The 23373-nt window shown below is 57.0% G+C and overlaps 1 protein-coding gene across 2 annotated transcripts in view; it reads left to right on the forward strand.

The window, feature by feature from the left end:
- The window catches only part of SDK1 (sidekick cell adhesion molecule 1), a 518297-nt gene that overhangs the window by 270041 nt on the left and 224883 nt on the right, over positions 1–23373 (forward strand). For both annotated transcript variants that reach the window (XM_047779450.1, XM_047779449.1), the window contains exons 5-7: positions 15818–15929; positions 16586–16776; positions 22996–23079. In XM_047779450.1, the coding sequence (XP_047635406.1) occupies positions 15818–15929; positions 16586–16776; positions 22996–23079 (387 nt within the window). The remainder of the gene's footprint in view (positions 1–15817; positions 15930–16585; positions 16777–22995; positions 23080–23373) is intronic.

Here is a 23373-nt window from a genome sequence, read left to right on the forward strand (position 1 = left end):
TCCCTTCCCAGCCATCTCCGAGGAAGGAGGTGTGGTCGGTCCCACTTGGCATGTGAGGGACGCAGACGTGGCGGTGGGTGGGAACTTGGCCAGGTGCGCACAGCCAGGTGGGCAGCTGACGTGTAGACGCAGGCAGGTGACTCCCTGCTGTGTCTCTTACTCTCCGAGCAGTTTTGGCTGCAGGAGGCTGACTTCCTTTAAGGAGATAGGATTTGCCTCAGTGGGGCCGGCTTTCTGCTCGGCGTGATCGTCTTTGTCAGTGTCAGGGGCCCCATCAGGTACGGCTGCTCTTTCCCCCGTCAGCTCTGGACGTGCAGGCCTGCTCCTTGGAGGGACCTAGGCTGCCTGAAAGTTTTACTCTGGGCTGGGGACCGCTGCATTTACCGATACTCTTGGTCGAGCTGTGATCTGGGTAAAGTCGGCTTGTGTTTGCCCTCTTATTGGTGCTTGATGACAAGACTTCCCACCCAGTCCCATCACTCGTGACTGCGACTCGATGGACCCTCCCTGCTGGGCTTATATGTCGGCTTCCGGGTTCTCATGGAAGTTGACCATTTGCCCAGCCTGAATCTGCCAGGTCCAACAGCAGTGCCCTTCCTGCACCAGGCGCCTCACCTGGCCCATGGCCATGATTGTTTCACGGGTCTTCCTCACGGCCTTCTGCAGGGTTCTTTTCTGAAGCTCCAGCCACCAGAGGGCATTTGGGATTTATGTTCCTTAACCTGTAAGGAACGTACAGAGCGTGTGGCGTCTCCCCAGCCCCGGAACGTTTTGCAAAGTTAGTCTCAGGATTCTGCGGGCAGTTTGAGGCAAAGCAGCAGGACTGCTCCCAGTCCCTTTGAACCAAGTGGTGATCAGCGTGTCCCTTTCGTGATGCGCATGCGTGATCAGGGAAGGCTCGGAGGCGGAGGAACTCGGTGTGGCCCTGGGAGGCTGGATTGCGTGGAACGAGCTGGCCTGCGAGGTCATCTGTAGATAGATGGACGCGGGGAGTTGAGTAAGGGCCAGGCCCTGAGCTGGGCAGCCGCAGACACGCAGACCAGGCACCACGAGCGTTGAGGAGGCGTGCTGGAGAGCAGTGGAGAGGAAGGTCGGATTATCTGGGTGGGGATGGATCTGAGCGGTTCTTGGAAGCCCAGTGAATGGGCAGGGCGGGCCGAGGGGTGCTGCAGGAAAGACACCCCGAAGGTCTCGGGGCCTGAGCAGCAGCATCGTTTCTCACTCACCTTACCTGTGCGGTGGAGGTTCCGAGCGGGGGCGGCGTCTACCCACTGTCTCCCCAGCCGGGGCTGTGGGCTGTGCCGCTGTTCTGTGGCGCCACCATCTCCATGGCTCAATGCACGGGGCACAGGGCCTGTCACACGCTCACTTGAACGCATCTGCTTGCAAAGGACAGGGGTCCCTTCCACTCACCGGGGCCAAAGCCAGTTAGGTGGCTCAGGTGTCCTACGTTTCACTCGTCGGGAGCACGGAAGGATGACCCTCCCTTTGTGGCGGGAAGGAGGACAGCACTCGGGTCTCAGCCTTGACGGCATCTCCTGCCCCGGGCAGCGGGGGGAGACTTGCGGGCAGCCCCCCGAGCAGGTGTCAAGGTCTGAGTGTGAAGAGCCTGGGTTCCAGGGAGGGTCACCTGACTTCAGCACGTGAGTGCCCCGGCTGCCCGATTTCTCAGCCATCTCTCTGCGGGCTTTTATCTCTGCTCCTCGTGCGTGGCCACACCTTGGGCCTCTTCACTGGCATTCGGGTGAGGCAGGAGTTCAGGGCACACGTTCCAGCCAGAGAGTCCTGGGTGTATGTGCCAGCCCCGCCCTCTGACGTTGGGCGGGGAGACCACCTTGAGTCTCCATTTCCTTATCTGTCAAAATCGGAACAATAAAAAATGTGTGTAATAATGGATATTAGGTGTCTGGCCCCTACGAAGCAGTTAATGAATGTGCTATAAGTCTTACAATCTCTGAAAATGTTCCAGCTTGGGGGTCTTTAATTCTGCTCCGAGTCTTCCTTCTCTTCCTCTCTCCCTGCCCTTTGCCCCTTTATCTCATCAATACCCGGCTCGTCTCTCGACCCCCAATTCATTTGCCCCGTCGTAGCACCCTTCCCCTCCCCCGCACCATGGTGTTGCGTTTTAATCACGGCCTGTGGTTTCGTCCTCTCTTGACCTTCCAGCATAGCCCTCTGCCACCTGCTTCCTCCCCGCAGGCTGAGGCTCCCCCAGGCTGCCGTTTTCTGGACACTCTAAAGACGTCCGTGCTCACAGGACTCCCTGGGCTCATCCCAGGTTTCTTCCCGCCTCCTCCCCCTGGTAGTCCTCCCAGACTGCCTCCTTCCATCCCCAGCCGGACCACTTCCTGCCGAGTCATGCTCATGAAGAATGAGGTGTCAGATCTTTTACGCAGCCCATCTGTAATCCCAACGGCGGAGTGAGACCCCCTGACACGGACCCCAGCTGAGGAGCGAGGCCCCCTAGCCCAGAGCTTCTCAAATTGAGTGACCACACATCACTTACGCCTTAACACTTAGGGCCTGACTCAGGAGGTCCGGGATGTCGCCAAGACTCCACCTGCAGGCGGCTCCCAGGGGAGGTCCCTGCTGCGGGTTCCAGCCCCACCTGGAGGAGCAGGGAGCTGGCTGACATGTGTCGAGGACGTTATGTGCTAAAAAGCACGACCTTTCCCTTCTGATGCGTGAGAACTGTGCTCCCAAAGCATGGCCAGCAGCACAGGGAGCTCGTGGGTGTAGAATCTCAGCTCTGCCCAGACCTGGTGGTTTGGGATGTGCGTTTGAACAGGATCCCCAGGTGACGTGTTTGCACACGAAGGTGTGAGCAGCACCGTCTTAGAAGATATGAATAAAAAGGGCTTACCATTTGGAAAACTCTATATAGTCTTTCAGTGTTTGGGAAACTGAAAATGCTAAGGTCTAATTAAGCAAATTAGGGAGTGGGTTGAAATTAATTAACCAGAAAAGACTCTCTGAGGAAAAGTAATTTTTTTACCAGGTTCAGAAGAAGAAAAGTGTATTTATGAATGTATTTAAGACTTGTATATTAATTATCCTTTGGAAAGTTTTATCTATAGCCAATTTTTTTTTTCCTGCACCCATGGCAGGTAGAAGTTCCTGGGTCAGGGACTGAACATGTGCCACAGCAGTGACCTGAGTCTCGTGCAGTGACCACGCTGGATCCTTCACTTTCTGCGCCACAAGGGAGCTCCTACAGCCACTTCTTAGAAAAGCCCAGTAGTAAAAGAATAACACGTCCTGCATCTGTCTTACCGAATTTTAAAATTATTTTTCTTGATGTAAATAACAGCAAATACACATATATCGGCATTTCTTCCTCCTTTTTCTGCCCCAGCAGCGGCACGTCATCTGTACGGCCCAGTGCCCTCCTTTTTTTCGTTTCTCAGTACGTCTTAGCGAGCTTTCTGCATCCGTCTTTAAACAGCTTCCTCCTCGTGTCTTCCTGCTGCCTAGTGTCCAGCAGGGCGGAGGTACCTCAGGAACCTTTTGCTTTTCAAAATGATATTTAAAATGTCTTTTCACAGTCATACCCCTCAAGAATAATTACCACGTCTGTGTTAAATTTCTCTGTCTTTTCTCAAAACGGACTCCCTCGGGTCACCACCACCTGTTTCGTTGGGGGTTGCTGTAGGCTGATGTGCTTTTCCCAAACAGTCCTTAATGTTTGCGGTGAAGGAATAAATGGAGCTTTCATAACCTAAGGGTCTGTTAAAGGACTCGGCCCCAGGCGGCTCCCACTTTCGGGGGAAATAATTTGGGGGGACATCCTGGCCCGATATTCAGACATGTGGGGTCACCACCAAGCCCCTCGAGCTCGCTCTGCCTCCCTCCGTGTGTTCCGCCGGCATCTGTGCGCTGACACCCAGCAGGTTGCAGGTGCGCCCTCCGCGCTCGGGCCCCAGGCCCCTCCCTCTGCGTGGCCTCCAGGGGCATCTCGCCGCTTACGGACGAGCTGTCCCCGGGAGGCACAGAGACTCGGTCGGGCGAATCGACAGCATCTTCTTGTTGGAAGCTCTGGGAGTGGAGTGGTGGAAGTGCCTGCTGTTTAACGATCGGCATAATTACCTTTGGGTTTCCTGTCGCTTCGCTGCAAATCTGGCCCTCACGCTGGGTCGCAGAAAGCCGAGCGCCCATGCTGCTGGCAAACCGCAGAAGCCCGGTTTGGGATTGGCAGCTCGTGCTGCCCGGAGCTGCGGCGTGATCCCCGACCTTCGCATTTTAAACGGGCTGCGCCGACCGGCTTCTTTGCCCCCCCTCTGAACCGTCACGTGCGTGGCACGAAGGCTTTGTTTTGTATTCACCTGCCTTCCAGTCTGGGCGCACAGCCGTCTAACGTGCCCCCCAGCAGGCCCTCCCTTCTCGCGACACTTGCGATAATCTCTTTGTAAGGATCTATCTTAAGAGGGACCTTAGCTGCGCTTCGTACACTCGATTCTTTGTACACACAGCATCTGCTTTATATACGTGCCCTCTCTCTGTCATCCGCCTTAGATTTATTGTTGGTGTTGATTTTAGACCGAAATATAAATGAGATCGTGTTGACATTTTGGAAAAAAACCTTGCTTCCTAGTAGAGTGAGTAGAGAACCAGTTGGTTTAAGCAGATAACCTTGGGTCATGTCGGAAAATGTCTCGCTCTTGCTGCGTACTCTGTTCTCGCGCTGTGGGACTGACTTTATTCATTTAAAGGAAGCTAGGGCAGGCAGGAAAAGAAATATTTTCTTCTCTTAAGATTTCCTGATTTGTTTGTACCTCTGTTGTGACACCCAAGGGTAATTCTGATATAGCGACTCTAACAAAAAGAAAAAGATGGGAGAACAGGAGGAGAAATCCCTCCACGGTTATGAGCGCTCATCCTTCACTCGCAAAGCCTCAGAGCGCCCGGCTCCTCCCGCAGGCTTGTTTGCTGTGCTTCTCATCGACGACAGTGACCCCTAATTCCCAGAGATAGATGGGGACAGAACCCGCTGAGCAGGAGAGAGGGAGGGAGAGAGACAGACGGACACAGAGACGGAGGGAGGGAGAGGGAGGGACGGACAGACAGACAGAGAGAGGGAGGGAGACAGACACAGAGGGAAGGAGAGGGAGAGAGAGAGACACACAGGGAGGGAGGGAGAGAGAGACACAGAAAGAGAGAGACACAGGGAGGGAGACAGACAGAGAGACGGAGGGAGGGAGAGACAGACACAGAGAAGGGAGGGAGGGGGCATGGGGGAGAGAGAGAGACCAAGAAGCCAGGGGAGACCCCCGGCCCCACGCACCTGTGCGCTCAGACTGCAGAGGGCGCTGCTTTCCAGCCAGAGTCCTCGAGCCTGGGAGCCGGGTTATTTCGCAGGGTCGGAGCTCCCCGCTTAGAACGAAGTCTCTCCAAAGAGGCCAAGCCCCGAGCCTGCCCTGGTGCGCACCCTTCCCCACAACCCCGACAGCGGGGGAGGGAACAGCCCCACCTGGCCCACCTAGAGATGAGGAGGGGGTAAAGCCCCCTCCGTCCTCCAGAGCTGCGAGCGCGCGCTGATCCTAACGTCGGCTGAGGGAATACGGTCCTGGACCAGGAATCCGCTCGGGATGTGTGTGGCGGGTGGACGTGCTGACCCATCACGCTGTTCCCTTCCCATAGCTCGTGGGTTGGAACCCTCGGTTCCGTTGCTTTCTGCTGGTTGGGACAGAAATCCTGCAGGGTTTTCTTAGCGTTTGCCCTCTTCTGAGATGAAATAAGTAAGGAATGGATGACCTAAAAACCCAGCCGAGGAAGTGGTTGGTATCCGTATGAGCCTTTGGCGTTTAAGCTGGGAATACCCAGGACAAGAAAACACCTCCTGAGTGATGAAAGGTTTCTTCAGTTCTGGCTATAACCACCTTTCGGCATTTCAGTTTTACAAAACACTAACCATGTAAACGAGAGGTCTTATTTGGTTTGGGATTTCTGATTTGAGAAGCCCTGGCTTTATTCAGGATATCCGTCTTCTATGAACACACAAAAAGAAGGCCACCCGTAGGTCCGTGCAGGGCCCCTTCTGGGAAGGAGCCGAACCCTCGAGACGCCTGTTTCTCAAAACACTGGCCTCGCAGCTCTTTGCGTCTCCCCGCGGCTGGGGGAGGCGTCACGTGTGAAGCTTTCCCTCCGTGGCGCTCCAGTCGAGCAGCGTCTCGGGAAAGCCTCAGCCCTGGGAGGCCGCCTGCACCATGGCTTCCCAAGCAGGCTGCTTTAGAACCAGACCAGCAATTTCCCTGGAGCTTCCCTCGCCTTCATGTCTCGTCTGCGAGCTGAACAGCGGTATCTGCAGCAAGGGAAAATCACGTCCATTTAGTTGGTTTTCCTAAAGGTCTTGTTAGGTTTGAAGGCGGGGCCGCAAGTGGGATTTTCCGCATATATTCTGCTCAACGTACCCTGACCCTTGTCGCTCTCATTTATCTCCTGTTTCCTTTTCTCTTTCTCTCATGTGCTCAAAGTCTTTCCGATAATTTTCTGTTTTCTCCCGGGACTCGGGATGGCATTTCTTTGTTCTTGGTCTTATCTATTAGTTACAGATTCTGCCTGGGACTGATGCTGGGTAAAGAACAGCTGATTTGCAGCAGGATTAGAGCCCGGCACAGAGTCATCAACAGGTCTCAGGAACAGAGCTGTGCTACTGACCAGAAACCTCCAGGCAAAACCCTTGTCTCGGGCACAGATTTGATTGTCTTAGGAATAGATATTAGTATCAATTTGGAAATCATACAGTTAGAGTCATTCCATTTGGCAAGCATCTATTAGGCACTGGCTGTTTGCCGGAGGCTCTGTAGGGGTTCATGAGAATAACATGCCTTTTGGCGTCTCGAGTGGACGGGCTGATGTGCGCGTGGACGGATGCCCTGGTCCGAAGAGGACGGGCGCTCTCCTCGCTCTCCGCCAGAGGCAGAGCAGCTGCGTTCAGCGAAGATGTGGGTGCCTGCGTTTCTTTAGAGATGATCGCAGGGAGTGTGGGCAAAGGAGTGTGCCAGGGAGACAGACGGGCAGGACCCAGTGCAGGTGAGCCCAGCAGCTCGGTGAGCACCTGGCCTGGGTCCCCGGGAGCCTGAGCGTCGCCTCCTCCAGGGGACAAAGCGCAAAGGTCCCTTGCCAGCTGTGGTCCTGGAAAACAGCTTCCAGGGACGCGATGTCCAGGCAGTCTGGCTTATCTGTACGCCTCACCCCGAGGGCCAGTCATAGCCCTGGCCAGAGCATCCCCTCAGGTAGGCGCCGCCAGTGCGTGCAGAAAGCCGTGGCTTTGTAGGTAGATGACAAGTGACAGAGGCCACGGCAGGACACGGGAACGCCGGCTACAGAGCAACATTAACCAGGTGTGAAACACGCACAGTGTACCTTACGCCGTAAACACCGCGCCGGGTTCAAAGCCGGTCAGAGGACCTGAACCCAAGACCTAGAACTATCAAACTCTTAGGAGGAACCGTAGGGGAACAGCTGTGTCACACTGGATTTGGCAGTGATGTCTTAGGTAGGACACCAAAATCACAGGCAACAAACGAAAATATAGATAAACTGGGCTTCAGCAAAGTTAAACCCTTTCGTGCCTCAAAGGACACAATCAAGAGGAGAGACGACCCGTGGGCTGGGAGGGAACATTCATCAATCACGTGTCTGATGAGCGCTTAAGAGCCAGGAAATATAAAGACGTCCTGCGGCTCAACAACCTGATTCCAAACCAAGCAAAGGCCCGGAGTAGACATTTCTCCAAAGATGATACCCCCGTGGCCAGAAAGCACCTGCGAGAGGCTGCACTTCAGTCGTCATCGGGGGAACGCAGGGCACACGAGGCCCCCTTTCCAGAGTTCCCATTGTGGCTCAGCGGGTGAAGGACCCGATGTCTTTCTGCGGATGCGGGTTCGATCCCTGGCCTCGCCTGGTGGGTGAAGGATCTGGTGGTGTCATGGCTGTGGTGTAAGCTGGCCGCTACAGCTCAGCGTCCACCCCTAGCCCAGGAACTTCCATATGCTGCAGGTGAGGCCCTAAAAATACCACCAAAAAAAAAAAAGAGAGAGAGAGAGATACCATTTCCTGTTCATTAGGGTGGCAATTTTGGGGGAAAAAAAAAGCTAAACAAGGAGAACGTGTGTGTGTGTGTGTGTGTGTGTGGGTAAGGACATGGAGAAAGTGGCACTCTTTTGGCACTGCTGGTGGGCATGTGTCCTTGCACAGCCTCTGTGGAACATAATACGGCAGTGCCTCTAAAACTTCAACCCAGCATTGCAGATGGCTGAGCAATTGTGCTTCTGGATAGATGCCCCAAAGAACTGAAAACAGACACAGATGCTCACACACCCATGTCCGCCGCCGCGTTTTTCACGGTAGCCAAAAGGCGGAGGGATCGACAGAATGCGGTCCAGCCACACAGCACAACATCCTTCCGCCTTGAAAGAGAAGGAAGTCCTGATGCGGTAACAGGGCGTGACCCTTGGGGACACACTGTGCTCCGTGAAACAAGCCCATCACGGGGAGCAGATACTGTAGGATCCCACTTAGGCGAGGTCCCCAGAGTACAATTCACAGAGACGGAAAGTAGAAGAGTGGCGGGGGCGGGGAGGAATGAGGAGCTGTGGTTCGATGCGGACAGTTCGGGGGATGAAAAAGTTCTGGAGGAGGATCCGGGGATGGGTTGCACCCTGAGAAGTACGGTCGCCGAGCTGCCCACCTGAGAAAGGTGAAAACGGTCAGTTTCATCATCCGCACAATTTCTCACAGGTGAGCAGCAAGGACCAAGAGGGAAGATCGCCTTACCTGAGGGCCTGGGAAGCCTTCCCAGAGGAGGCGGCGTGCTCCTTGCCCTCGATGATGGGCTGGATTCCGGGAGGCGGCAGTGCAGGTGGCCGGGCGGGGCGGGGAAGGGCGCCGCAGGGGCGCTCCGTCGGGGGGCAGGCAGCTGGGGTGTTGGAAGGAGCGCCTGCCCCGCGGTGGGGTGAAGCAGGGCAGGAGAGGGTGGGCGGAGACACGGGGTGGGGGGCACAGATAGACCTGGCCTCCTGGCCGTGCTCACCCGGGGCCGGCTGTCCATGGGCCTGTTGGGGAAGCAGCCTGTGGAGTGGCCGAGAGCCGGAGAGCAGGATGCTTCTGCCCGGGAGACACCCAAGCCCTTGTCTCCATGTTCGATCAACAGGTGTTCCCTGGGCACCTGCTGTGCCCGAGGCCCGGTTCTAGGCCGAGGGAGAAAGGCCCACGCAGAAAGGACACAGGGCCTTCGCTCCTGGCCTTGTTTCCGTGGGGAGAGAGGGGCACAAACCCCACAAGCGCAGTGACCGGGGGGTCACATGGAGTTAGGAGCACGGAGAAGAGCGAGGCTTGTCGTTGTCCCAGAGCTGCCAGTCTGTGGGGGCAGAGGCCACGGGTCAGTGCAGCTCCTGCCTTCCAGACGGCGGCTTTTTTTTTTTTTTTTTTTGTCATTAAGAAAAACCAGACATGGTCTGACTCCTCCTCCGGCCCAGAGCTGCTCCTCCTGCCTCGCCACCCGCCTCTCAATACTGTGTCTCCCTTGAACCTCGAGCCAAACGTCTGGCCTTGGAGCTCCTCCAGCAGGGAGGGGACCAAGGCTCCAAAGGCCCCTGCCGAGGGTGGCCGAGGTTCCCCATTGTCCTTGCTAATAGCCTCAGATGGGCATCCATTGCCCTGGTGGCTTGGGCTCCTCGCCCAGATTTGCGTGTTTGGCAAAATGATTCAAGGGCATTTCTCACTGCAAGAAGAGGGGTCTGTCACTGCGCCTGCGTGATTTCGGAATGCCGTTTGGGAAACGGACCTGATTCCGTGAGAAACACCCGCTTCCTCCTCTCACCCACCCAGCCTTCCTATTGGTTGGGGTTCTTCTACTGCTAAATGGTAGCTGATGATGCATTTACATGTTTACACAGAAAGCAGGTGGTCGGCCGCTGGCTCTGGATATTTGGCCCCTCCAGGGTGCAGCCATGCCGTTCTAAACCCGCACTCCGCTTCTGTGGTCACCAGTGTGCCCTCCTCCCAGAAGAAAGAAAGAAATGAAGACGCCTGCTGGAGAACTGCCTTTTAGCACGTTCATTTTTCTCTGCCCAGTAAGAAGCCAAGGAAAATACGTGCTTGGTAACATTCCATTCATTTCCAAATGTGCAAGTGTTCACATACGTTATAAATGAGAAGAAAAGAAACGGCTGGATTGTTTGTCAAAATGTCATATTATTTTATATATCGTCTCTTGTCAATAGAAAAGTCCGCAGGTGTACGGAGATAAAAATGAAAGTACACGTAAAGATAAAATTATAAATGGGATATACTGCTGTCTTTTCTCCCATTTTTCTTTGCCTCCTCCTGTCGGGCAGGAAACAAGGGGAACCGACTCAGCTGTGCACACTTGTCAGGAGGGGACACCAAAGGCTCTGTCGTTGGGTTTGTCCCCAAAAGTGCCCCCAGCCCGTACGCCTCCCCTGGGCCTCCGGCGGCACTGCCTGAACACCGTGGAGGCTGTGATGCGCTTCTGGCTCATGAGCAGGAACGGACACAGCGTTTAAAAGTACAGGAAAGTTTCCTTAGCCACGTCCCTGCACACGACAGAAATTACCCCAGAAATGCACATGCTCACCTCACCCGTTGGGAGCTGGGTGAGTCGAGACCGAAACGTGAACCTGGGGACCGTAAAGGTGGGAGGAGCTTTCTCGTCGGTGAACACGGCTTTTCCAATCAGGAGAACATCCGCGCACTGTATTTTGGTTTCGCAATAAAGTGCATCTTACCATCGCTCTGGTTCTGGGAGTTCCCTGGTGGTCTAGGGGTTAGGACTCGGCGATGTCACTGCTGCAGCCCGGGTTCCATCCCTGGTCTGGGGATTGCTGCGCACCATGGCCACCAATAATAATAATAATAATAATAACAATAGTAATAATTGCCCAGGTTCTGCCTTGAGAAACTCACCTCTTGGAATCCAGCGGAATGACCTGGTTTTTCTGCCGCCCATACACCTTTTACTGAGGCCGTGTCCATGAAAATAACAATCATTTCTGTGGAGTCTTGGGGATTGTATATATGCATATAGTAGATACGCACACACACACACACACACACACACAAATATGCACATACGCATACATCGCCTGGTCTCTCAACGAATATGCACCCTGGAGGGTTCAGCTCTGCCAGGTTTGAGCAACGAAGACGCAGGTGCCCCGAGGTGGCAGGAGATCAGACAAACCTGTTGAGATGCCATTACAGGCAGGAAAGCGCTTGGTCCCACTGCCAGGCGGTTTCCATACTGCAGACCCAAGTGGTTGCACAAGCAATGGATGAGCAGAAAAGCTGCTGGGTTTTCTTTAAGTCAAACGTCTTGGAGCTGGTTTCACCCGTCCTCCAAAAGAGCGCCCGTGTGCCCTGCCATGCATGGAAGGAGGTCAAGAAGCACAGCAGACTGACCAACTAAACTGTGCTTGTGTCGTTGGAGGCCGGTTGAAAATGGCCGGAGCCCGCCCGCTGGCAGAAGCTGAACTGTGGGGCTGCACAAAAGCGTGGCTCCCGTTCGGCCATGTCTGGTGCGCGCCGCCGTGCAGAGCAGCGCCTGGTGAAGGTCACAAGGTTGACTTACACTCGGCTCTGAGCTCCTTGGCCAGTGCCCCGCAAGCAAACGCGAAGGCCCATCTTCACAAATGGAGCGTGAGCGGCCTCGATTGTAAGGGCGAGAGCTCCTGTCCGTTTGGGAGCAGGGATCAGCCTGCTCCCCGTCCTTCCTCCCCTGCCTGACCGCCCGTTGTCCAGGCTCCCTGTGTGCTCCCTGGGCTGCCGTCCGAGGCTCCGTGCTGCCTGGGCTTTGATCCGAGCCTGTCTTCCCTCCAGGGTGCCTCCCTGTCTCCTGAATTCCAGCCACCCCTCCACCCGCTGCTGGCCGGCCGCGGCCCCACAGGCACCCTCAGGGAGACCCCGGCTTCCTCTCCTCCACCCTCACGTCATCACCCCAGCTCTGCTCTTTCTTCTACGTGTCCACCCAGACCGCGCGAGCCCGAAACTGGAGTGTCTCTGTGCACAAACCCGGCTGCCACCCCTTTCCCGCTTCTGTCTCCTGCCGCCTCCACCCAGCTTGCCCCTCACAGCCGGTCGGCGACCCTCCGCTTCTTACTGGATGAGGTCCACGCTCCGTCGCAAGGGCCCCCTGCCCTCCTCTGCAGCCACCCCCGGCCCCACTCTCCGGCAGCCTCAAGAATGACGTGCAGTTTTCCCAGCAGGCCAGCCCGATTTCCACCTTCTTTCTGTCTCTGAAATGCCTCCCCCCCACCCCCATGCATCTGCCTGCAGTTGACTGTCCATCCTCCGAGGCCCCAGCTCGAGCCTTTCCCCGGGCTTGGTCTCGCGGCCACACGCCCCCTCGGGGCTCCCCCAGCCCCGCCTCAGCCTGCTTGTTCTGCCCACGCGCCCTCTTCCTCCGCTAAAGCTGCACCTCCTGGACCTCGCTGACCCCTGACCGCGTGCAGTTAAACCTCGCGTCCCCAGCGCTCGTGCAGGGCCTCACACGTGCCCTCGACATGGGAGCACTTGCTTCTCGTCTTCTTATGGCGATAACGACCCGATAACAATAACAGGCTGAGTCCTGTTTCGACAGACCTTAGTTCTTCATTCGACCCCACTCGCCGAAGGGCTCCCATGGCCCAGGCATTTGCTTGGTACAGAGATGCCCAGCACACATCGCCCTCCTCATTCCAGAAGGTGGACAGACCCCCCCACAGAACATGGCCCTGCAGTGAGGTGACCGCCAGACGAGCCGGGTACCCACGGGCCTGGCCCGAGAGCAGCCACTCCCTGCTCTGCCCAGGCAGCCAGTGACCTGAATTCTCAAGCACATGTGTGCCTGCCGTGTCATCTGGTCAGTGGCAGGTGTCATCACTGATGGCTGTTGAGGAGCCTCCAGCTCAGCCCCAAGTGCTCTCCGAGGGCCTCCACTCCCTGCTGTTCTCAGCCTGATCTGTCGCGTTCACTCCTGCAAGTTTTAGACCAGTCGTTTGAGGAACAAGAGGATTTAGAGGTTTGAGTGGCCCTGGCGACCCCACCAGCTGCTGTGCCGGGTGGGCGCCCACTTTTACGTGGGCACGAACCCCAAAGATAAAGACGTTATGAGGCACTGAGGAGCCGGAGAGGAGTCTCCCTAATCTTGGCGCTCCTGGCAGTTGTCACTCCTCCCTCTTTCCGTCCCAAAGGCGACTCTGGTGGACCTGTACCTCCTGCATGGGTGTGCTTTTTGCTCTTGCAGTTTTGTGTCCAGGGCAGTGACTCAGCATCTCCTGGCGGGGGCGCTGCTGAGCTCATGGCCGTCTAGGCGCCCAGGGAGGGAAGGAGCCGCCTGCCATGAAGACCTCTTGAGGCGGGTTTACCAGATCCTCAGCAGTGCTCTGCCCTCAGAATGGTGGTTCTAACAGAGAAAGCCAAAAAGGTCTGCTTTCTCATTCGTTCTGGAAAGCCACACTCTTTCAGGGCTGTGTTTCCTGTGTGCTGCAAAGATCCCGCCAGGAGGCCTATAGGGCAGTGAGGCTGCTCTGAGCCCCGTGCGGACTGGCTCCCCGCAGCTGCAGCCGGCAGGTTCCGGCTTCAGGCCTCGGGAACAATTCCAGATGCCACCCAGGACAAGTATGGAGCGCCCCGTGGAAAGGGTCAGAAAGGGGGCCTGCAGAGGCAAAGTGCCGCTCTCTTTGCCGTGCTGGGCGCAAGGCGCCCGTGGGCACATCCCTCGGCAGCCTGCATGGGAGGCCAAGGCCTCTGTGCTGTTCCTTTAATCCACATGCACATACAATTTGGCTGGAATTCGAAAACCATTTTTTTCAAGGAATAATGAGCACCAGCATCATGCCCGCTGGGAGTGCTGGATCCTGGGTCCTCCCTGCAGTCTTCCTGAAGCGTGGTTACGGCGCCGGCTGGGCAGTCAGACGGCCTTGCTTTGGTCCTGCTGTCACAGCTTCCTAAGTCAAGGTCACCTTTCCAGCACGTGTGGACCTCGTGCGTGCGTGTGAGAAGCTCTCCTTTTAGGAGCCGTCCCATGTCATCTGCACCCTCTTGCACCTGCTTCTCCCAAGTGTCACGTGTGGTTCACGCGTCACCAGAAAGAACAAAGGGGTGGGGGCAGGAGGCCTGATCTGGGAACATCCTGACCTTGACCCGCCCCAAAATGAGCTGGTTCCTCACCTGTCCTGTCCACCCCACGGGGCGAGGGCACTTGAAGCAGTGGGAATGCGGCACAGGTAGAAGTTACTGTCGTGGGTGAATCCTGGTTCAGAACCCCTTCCTCTCGCTCTTTCCATCGGTGTCCCTGGAGTCCTGGCGAGGGGCTCTGGCAGCTTTGGTTCCGCTCGTCCCCAGGGGGGCTGTGGACTCAGACTTGGCACGTAGCTGTCACGTGTCCTGGCGGCTGTCCGGCCGGGGACTGTCCTCCCACAGTACAAATGCTGAGCACGGATTTCCCTCCTGCCCGCCGCGGGGATGATGAATGCCACGTTGGCACCTCGCTCGGTGACCTCCGCGCTCCCTGCCGCTCGCTCTCACTGCACATGACTATTTGCAAATATTAGCATCTCAGGTCATTTCTCTCATCAGCGCCTTCGCAGATGACAGGCGGGCTGGTCATCCGGCAGCATGCAGCCCTTGTCCTTTGTCCCGTCACGTGTGCACCTGTGCTCCGGCATCTCCTCGGAGATCCAATAACCGCCCTTCGGTCTCCACCGTTTCCCAAGCGTTGGGTGGCTGGGGACGCTCTCCACCGAGGCCTCCGGGCTTGGGAAGGTGAGGGCTGCCTTGCGCCTTCCCGGAGACCTCAGGGTGTTCGAAATGGCCTTCCTGTAATGGAATCAATGTATCGGTTTAAAAGATTGATTTCTTGGCTTTGCCTATATCAAGCTTTTTTTAAAAATTCACATGATGCTTTAATCCAGAAATGCATACTGCTTAGGCAGTGAAAGCCAGAACACAGAGCCGTGGGAAATCGGTGTTGGTAAGGGGCCAGGCCTCTCTTCCTGCTCTTCTCTGGGTGCGCCTGACCCCCTGCCGGCGGCTGGAACCTTCCCGAGTCCTCGGCTGTTCGCAGCACCGGCGGGTCTCTTCGGCATGAAGTCCTACAGCGTGTGCTGTGATGTGTATTATTTTTATCTCCTGTCTCCTCCATCCCCACCCGTCATTAAATCCCTGTTCTAGATGTTTGATCAGTCTTCTTTTTCCCTAAACAAACAATAGGAATGGGAACTGTCAGCGGCTTAATTTTGCTATTACATATATTTGACAGAAAAGGGGCAAAAACGTGTCACGCTTTTTCCGCCCTTGTCGCCAGATCCGAGCTCAGTTATTTACAGTTTGATACACACGCCGTAGAGAAGGATTCGGGATGCTTCCTCTCGGAGGGCGGGGATTGCGGGCCATGCTGAACTCGGCTCCTTGCCGACGGGATTGTTTAGAGAGCCGGCCGCGTCTCGGGCCACGCGAGCCTGGCAGAGGGCCCGATGCCGGGGATGCTCTTGTTGGAATTGAATGCATTTGAAAGCAGCAGGTAGACGAGGAACTCGATAAGCAAAGTCTTCAATAAATAAAGTCAGCAAGCACTTTCTGCCGCAATGCGCCAAGCAGCAGCGGGAGGCTCCCGGTTCCCTTGGTTTCTAGGCAGGACGTTGGCTTTGGGGCTGTAGGTTCCACCCTGGGCGCCTCTGGTGGGTAAAGACCAGAGACCAGGACTGGGGGCGGGTCCCGAGATGCTGGGTGTCCCATCAGAGCGGCAGGTGTCACCTTCTGATCCTCACGCCTTCTGTGCCTCCAAGGGTGCCACGGGCTTTTGTTTTTTCTGCCGCAGGAGAGGCTGGCACGCCGGAAGCCACGGGCCCCATCATCGTGATCCCCCCGCGCAACAGCAGTGTGGTGGCCGGGTCCAGTGAGGCGACCCTGGAGTGCATCGCCAGCGCCAGGTAGGGCAGCCCCACGGAGCCCCGATCCACTGCCACTTGGCTGGGAAGACGCTGCCACGGGTGGCCTGCGACCCTGGCAGTGCCAGTCTTGTTCATCCCGATGGGCCGTGAGCACCATCACGGCCCGCGGATGTGCTGGCTTCTCCCCAAGCCTCATCCTGCGACGTTTCTATTGAGCGGAGCGCTCGAGTTGGAAAGCAGTGCGCCCCGGTGTAGCCGTGGTCCTGGTGGAGGCCCCTTCTGAGACGCTAGCAGAGCAGAACAGAGGAGAGCAGGTTTTAAGAGCTGAGCCTCTTCTCCTCTGCAGCCCTGGGTGTTCTCGGCCCAGGAGGGGGTCGCCCCAGAATTGAGCCCCCACCATCATGCCTCCTGTGTTTATTTTAATCATCCTCTTCCCTAGCAAATGGCATCGTTAGCACTTCTGGTCCATCGCTGCTGCAATTAGCAGCCCTGCTCAACAGCCCTTGAGCAGCCCGTGTGGTTGATGCGGGCCCCGAGGGAGCGCAGTTCTGTCTGGATGGATTTTTAAATGTCCATTGTTCACCCACCGTGGACCCTGGTAGAATTAGCTGTGTCTGGCGGGTGCTGAGGCCTGAAAGGCTGTCACCATCTGCATGACCCACCACGATTGTCCCTAACGCCCTTCCTCCTCACAGGCCTCTGGAGGAGCTGAGGGTGACCTGGAAGAGAAACGGGGTGCCCGTCACCAGTGGGCTGCACAGCTTTGGAAGACGCCTCACCATCAGCACCCCGACCTCCTCGGACACTGGGCCGTATGTCTGCGAGGCAGCGCTGCCGGGGAGCGCTTTCGAGCCTGCCAGAGCCCAGGCCTTCCTCTCCATCATAGGTAACGCCGTGGGCACCCGGGAGGGCCCCCCTCCCCAGTCAGTGGGAACTGCGTAGTTAACACCTGTACTTCACCATCCTCATCGTCACTCTGCACGTGGAGGGGAAGTCGAGTGTCCCTCCCAAAGTCAGCCTATTTTTTCCCCAAGAATATAAATGCATTAAATCCAATGAGCTGAGGTTCTGAATACTCCCAAGCAACGTTCTTCTGAAAACTTCCAGTCGGAAAGCTTGGAAAATAGAGTGAAAATCTGTGGCATGTTGGGTGTTCCCACCGTGGCTCAGCGGTTAGCGAACCCAACTAGTACCCATGAGGACGTAAATTCGGTCCCTTGGCTTCGCTCAGTGGGTTAAGGATCCGGTGTTGCTGTGAGCTGTGGTGTAGGCCGGCAGCTGCAGCTCCGATTGGACCCCTAGCCTGGGAACCTCTGTATGCTGCAGTGCAGCCGTAAAAAACAAAGGAAAAAAAAAATCCTTGGCATGTTTGTGACCTTCCTGTGCTGGCCCTTCTGCCGCTAAGCTTTTGTATAGCTCCTGTTTGGCCGTTATGATCAGTGTTCAGAGATTAATTCACACTAGTTTTTTTTTTTTTTGACCCAGAAGAAAGTAAGTCTTGGATGTTGCCTTTTGTTAAATCAAAAAGTGAGAACAGAGCTGCTTCTTGGAACCGTGTGTCCTCCTTAAACCAGAGCAGGAAGAGACGAACTTGGGCCCATCTCAGCTGCTCTGAGTGCTGCCAGGTGTCGGTGTTTGGGAGTCGGCCTTGCACGCTGCCCCGGGGAGTCCTCAGCCTCTCTTCAGGTTATGATAAGATGGCATTAAAGTGTGAGGCTCGGGTCTTGACGTCTGTCGTTTTTCCAGCCCCTGTCACACTCTCGGCCTCTGTAGTGGCCGTGGTCCCCAGCACGGGGACCTGCCCTAAGAGCGCAGGAACCCCTCTGCTCGTCTCCTGGGTGCGTGCGGATAAGGGGGCCCTGGCGGGGACAGTCCCACCGGCGGAGCCCTGCCAGAGCAGCAGCTCCTCGTGTAACACGCTTGCCACTTTGCAAACCAATTCAGAAAAACTAAAGCTTGCGTTTTCATGAGAAATGACCGCGCGTGTGAAGAAATACCGCCTAAGAGGCAGTTGGCCTGGAGTGTGTCACTTTCCTGTAAATCTTTAGGAAATGGCTCTGCGGCCTGAAAACGACGCTGCCAAACTCATGGGACGCAGACCCTCGGAAAGACGTGCAGGAATCTTAAAAGCGTCCGAGGAGCGGCTCGGAGTCACGAGCCCTGTTGACCCTGTGCTGGGGAGCCGGGCCGTCTGCCTTTCTCCTCTGGATGTTGGCGGCGTAAACCAGCCCCCGCGCTCCAGGCGAGGCCCTTTCCGGGGGTGGGTGAGTGAGGGGCGTCATGGGCGGAGCCCGAGTTTGACTTTGTGTCGTGTGACCCTCCAGCCGACAGGGCTCTTTCGTGTCACACCGTTTTAAGATCATTTAAACAAAGGGGCTGTGTATCTCCCCGCAAACCAGCACGTTTGTTTTCATCATTCCTTCCAAAAATATTGACCTCTATGGCGTGACCTCGGGTTTTGCCTTTTCGTCTGGCGTCCAGAGCAGGTTGTTCTGGGTTCCCCTGCGTTGCCCCCTCCCGGCGTTCGGGCTTTTAAAGGCACACAGGCACACGCGCCTCTGCGAGGTTGATCTAAACCCCCTTTATTCACAGGAATTTGCTGCGACAGGTGGGATTTGGCTTGGCGGAACGGTCCTGGGAAGGCCCGGAAGCGCCTCTGTCCGTGCGGAGCGGCTGGGAGAGCACAACCCAGCCCGGCACGTGCGGGGAGGGTCCACGGGAAGAGGGGTGCCCGTGCGGGAGCCCCGAGGCGCCGTGTGGGTGGATGACGCAGAGCCGGATTGGCGTCCCCTTTCCTCATTTCCCTCGGGTGGGCCCAGACGGGCTGCCTGGGGCTGCTGATCCTGCCCGTTGGCGTCCCTGCTCTGTTGCTTAACTTCTGAGCTTCGGACAGAACACAGGGTCTGACCGCGGAGGGGGGGCCCACGTGGGACGCTCCACGCTGCAGGGAGGGCGGCCTCCTGTGTCTGGCGGTCCCTCTGCTGCTCCACCCGCCCTGCCCTGTGCTGAGCCCGCTGCTGTTTCAACACCCTCTTCCTGACCTGCCCCTCCCCCTCTCCACGCACCCCCCCCCCACACACACACACTAAGCACCCCACGCCACGCACCCTACTCCACACACCAAGCACCCACCACGCATCCTATACCATGCACCCCGCACAGCAAGCACCCCGCACCACACGCCCACACCACGTGGGGAGGCAGACACCTTGCCGGCCACCATGTCCCTCCCCACCTGCTGCTGCAGCTCGAGTGTCCCTTTCCTTCCTGGGCCACCTTTTCTGGCCAGTGGGGGCCAGGATGCCCTCTGTGTGGGGTCAGGGAGCCGGCTATGTGGGGCCGGGCTCCTGCTGTGACAGGTTGCCCGTGCTGGGTTGAATCCCCCCAGAGAGAGCCGATAGCAGCCCAGGGGTGGGGGCAGAACCTGGAGCTTGTGCTCCACGCTGGCTTCCAGCGCTTTCCCAGGGCGTCCGCCCAGTCGCCCAGCAGGAGCCGCCTTGGTAACGTGCTCTTTCTCCGCTGACCTCTTACCCTCCCCACGGTGTTTCTGTCGCCTTCCACCAAAGCACTGGCGGGACCCTGGCTAGGGCTGCTTCTCAGGGGGCCAGCCCCGGCCCCCGCACGCCTTGCTAGGGACCAGTGGCCTCCCCAGGCCCCGCTCACCTGTTAGTGGTCCATGTGCCCCTGAGGACTCCTTTCGCTTGTGGCCACTTGCTTCTGTGGACTTGTCACCAGGGAGGGGGTGGGCTGTCCTGGCCTTTGTCCTGCAGAAGGACCCCCCCACCCCTGCCCAGGACAGAGATGCGCCAGACCTAGGGGACGGCTCTGGGTCCCGACTCACTGCAGCACTCGTTGCCTGGGGCCCGGGGTCCACATCTGGCACGGTGGCCCTGCAGCAACTGATTCCAGCCTGTGCTGTTCTGAGCACCACAGGACACAGCGGCAGCTGTGCGAGCTGGTGGTAGGACTGTGGAGCACGGCACGCTGTCTTAGGGATTCACCACCGGTGGTGGCCCTTTACCCCCGTGGTCACTGCCTCTGAAATCAGGGTGCGTCTCACCGCCCGTGGCAGGGGTGCTTCTTTCTGGGGGTAAGGGTGGCGGTGGCACCTCCTACCCACGCCTCAGCGCCTTAGACCCTTTGGGCGCAGCGGGTCTGCTTCCCCGTCCGGCCAACAGACCTGGTCCGGCTGGGCGTGTGGCTCACACGCGTGCCCTCCTCCAAGGGTGCCTCTCCCCGCGCGCTGCCGCCTTCTCTTCTGCTCGGGATCTCGGGTGGGTGAGCGTGACGACTGAGCAAAGCTCTCTCTCTCCATCTCAAGTGTGTTCTGGTTTTTCACACACAAGTCATTTAGAAACTTCAGTATCTTAACTGCTATTAAACTAGCAAACACGTTGCCTGTGGCATCTCCATGACCTTGGTGACAACAGTGGAGCCCCCTTGCCGTGTGGCATAGCACATCCACAGGTGATGGGGTGGACATCTCCGGGGCCCCTTCTGCCCACCCCAGTGGGCCAGGGCGCCTGAGTGTGGACCGTGAAGCAGGTGAAGGGCACACAAGAGGGTGCGCTGCCTGCTGAGGTCCTTCCTGAGAGAGAGGAGCCGACAGCAGGACGGGCCCTGCAACTCAGGCCAAAACCGGAGCCCGCCTCTGGGCGGGAGAGCCTGCGGGATGCTGCTCAGGACTGCCCGAGGCCCTGGGGGTGGAGGACCCCCCGCAGGGCCCTTGGGGGCGGAGGACCCCCTGCGTGGCTGGCCTTTTCTTCAGTTCCACGTGGATGAGAACATTTTCCTGATGACTTCATAGTGTTCGTTTCAGCCCCCAGCGGCGTTGGCTGCCGCTGAGATAAATTTGCCGCCGTCCAGTGTGTGTCTGCGTTGGCAGGGTACCCTTTCTAGAAAGAGCTGTTGCCGATTAGCTAAGACTCGCACTTGCCCTTCGAAGATGGAGTGGACGCAAAGTCCGTGGCCAGGACGGCTGGTTCACAGCAGACTCTCCGCCCCCTCCAGCTCGGTCGTTGCTGGTGGACGCGCCCCCGCTGTCCTGTCTGCAGAGCCCCCTGTGCGCAGGAGTGGCTGAGGGGGGAGGAGGGCCCCTGAGTTCTATTGACCTGGGCTGGCGTAGAGTCAGCAGGGACCGAAGTTGTGCCTGGAGGGATGGGGGGTTATGGAATTAGATCCGGAGCCAAGGGGGTCTTGGAGGCCTTCGGCAGCTCCACACCTACTGTGCTCACTTGGCCATCTGGGGAACTTTCTGGAAAAGGCAGGAGAATCAGTAACTAGTGAGCATTGCTGGCCTCCCCCATTTTCATCCACTAAAACGGGCCTGGGCGTTGGCTGCAGAGACACAGGGAGCACGTGGCCGGCCTGTGTCTCTGCAGCCAGACGTGCCCAGGGCCTGGTGGCTCTGTGCTTGGTGCTACAGAGACTACAGGGCCGTGAGCTAAGGCCAGGCGCCAGGGGATCTGGCCAGGTGGTAGGCACAGGGCTGGGAGAGGAGTGGCCCTAGCCAGGCCGGGGGCTCCCTAAGGCCCCTCCAGCCCCGGAGCCAGGTCTTGGGTCAGCTGGGGCCCGCCCAAGGTCACTGCATAAATGTCCCTTACCTCTGACCCCAGGCGGATTCCTCTTGGCACCTGGGGAAGCCCTGGGCACTGCTCAGCAAAGGTGGACATGGACCAGGGGCCAGGCAGCATCGTGGCAGCGCCCAGGGGTGGTCTGGCCTGCAGACTCCAAGCAGCCATCCCTTTGGATTTTCACCGTTGGAGTGCAGCTCCTTGAGTCTCAGGGGAGTTGTGCTGGGTGGAAGCAGCCAGTTCCGTGGTTTACCTACCGTTTGCCTCCGTAGGTAACGTTCCTGAAGTGATGGAACTGGCACCGGAGAGCTGGGGGGGGGGTGGCCTGAGGCCGGAGGGGCCCTGAGGTGGGCGGGGTCACAGAGAGGCTGCGGGAGTGCCCTGCCGCCGCACAGACGGGCACACTTGGTAAGCACGCGAGGGACCACACACACACGCATGTGCACACGCCTGCAGGCAACCCTGGGCACGTGGGAGCGCAGCAGGCTGTCCTTTTGTGTCAGGATGTCGGTCGAACTAGAGCCCCAGGCTGTCTTCCCGTTACTCCTTGCAAGCGCGTGGGACTCAGAGGCAGATGCTCATGTTTTCACTTCATTCTTTTTTTTTTTTTTTTTTTTTGGTCTTTATGTCTTTTCAGGGCCACACCCGAGGCATATGGAGGTTTCCAGGCTAGGGATCGAATCGGAGCTGCAGCTGCCGGCCTCCACCACAGCCACAGCAACATGGGATCTGAGCCCAGAAATTAATAATCACACAGAAAGTGACTATAGCTGCCTTTCGTTATCATGATAATGAAATCATGACTACCTTATAGTGGACGAACTTGGCCGTGCCACCGTTGAGTTCTTGCCAAATAAACGGAGAAAAATGTTGCCGTTTACTCTCCTAGGAAATTCATTGCTTGATACAACCAGTGCTTTTTTGTTGTTGAACGAGCGAGCCGGGTATCTGGAGATATGCAAGCGGCTGAGTTTCCTTTGCGGCTAAAGATGCACTAGAGGCCCGTTTTCTCTCTTCTTTTAGCCATTATTTTGCATTTCACTGAAGTATTAAATCTTTATTTTGGAGAAGAAGAAATACTAAGACATTTAAAAAAATATGTTAATAGGCTGCCCTGTTCGCTGATGCAGGCTGGGTGCCTGGCTCTGGTGCTTTATTTGACATGCTCCGTGAGTTGTTGTTTAGTTTAGATACTGAAACAAACTAGCCTATAAAATACTGTGTTGTAAATATAAACCTTTATGAACCTCATGGGAGAGTCCTTCCAACATGTGAATTAAGATATTCCATGATTCAAGCCCATGAACTGAAAAGTAGCCATGGCCCTGAGTAGTAATTTGCTTTCTGAAACCTTGGCCTATAAATCGCCTTTGGCCTCTGCTCCCTGCATCCCGAGTCTGTGTGCTCGACGGTAGCTCGTGAAGTTTTCAGAAGTAGTTTTTAAAGGGAGTTTAGACTCTCTGAGGCTGCAGAGGTCTCCTGGAATATGCTTCTTCTGCTGAGGGGCCGTTTTGTTTTCTTCTTGTTTAAAGAGCCACCGTATTTTACCGCTGAACCTGAGAGTCGGATTTTAGTGGAAGTGGAGGAAACCGTGGACCTCGCGTGTGGAGCCATGGGTGAGTGGGGGGCCGGTTGGGGGGGGGGGCTGCCGCCAGGAGGTGGGGTGGGGGGAAGTGGTGAATCCAGGGCAGAGCCGTCCTCCGGCCGGGACGCTGACTGTGATGGTGGGAAACGGGGTCCTCGGCGTGGAGTAGGGCTCAGTTACTGCGCGTCTGACCCTGGGGGAGGCGTCTGAGCCTGGGGGAGGCATCTGACCTTGCTGAGCTCTTGTGACCTCACGTGCAGAGCAGGGCTAATGATATTTACCCAAGGGAACAGCAAGGAAAGCCCAGTCCCATCTGTCCCAGCAG

This window comes from Phacochoerus africanus, chromosome 5, assembly GCF_016906955.1.
Source record: "Phacochoerus africanus isolate WHEZ1 chromosome 5, ROS_Pafr_v1, whole genome shotgun sequence".
Taxonomy (NCBI): Eukaryota; Metazoa; Chordata; class Mammalia; order Artiodactyla; family Suidae; genus Phacochoerus; species Phacochoerus africanus.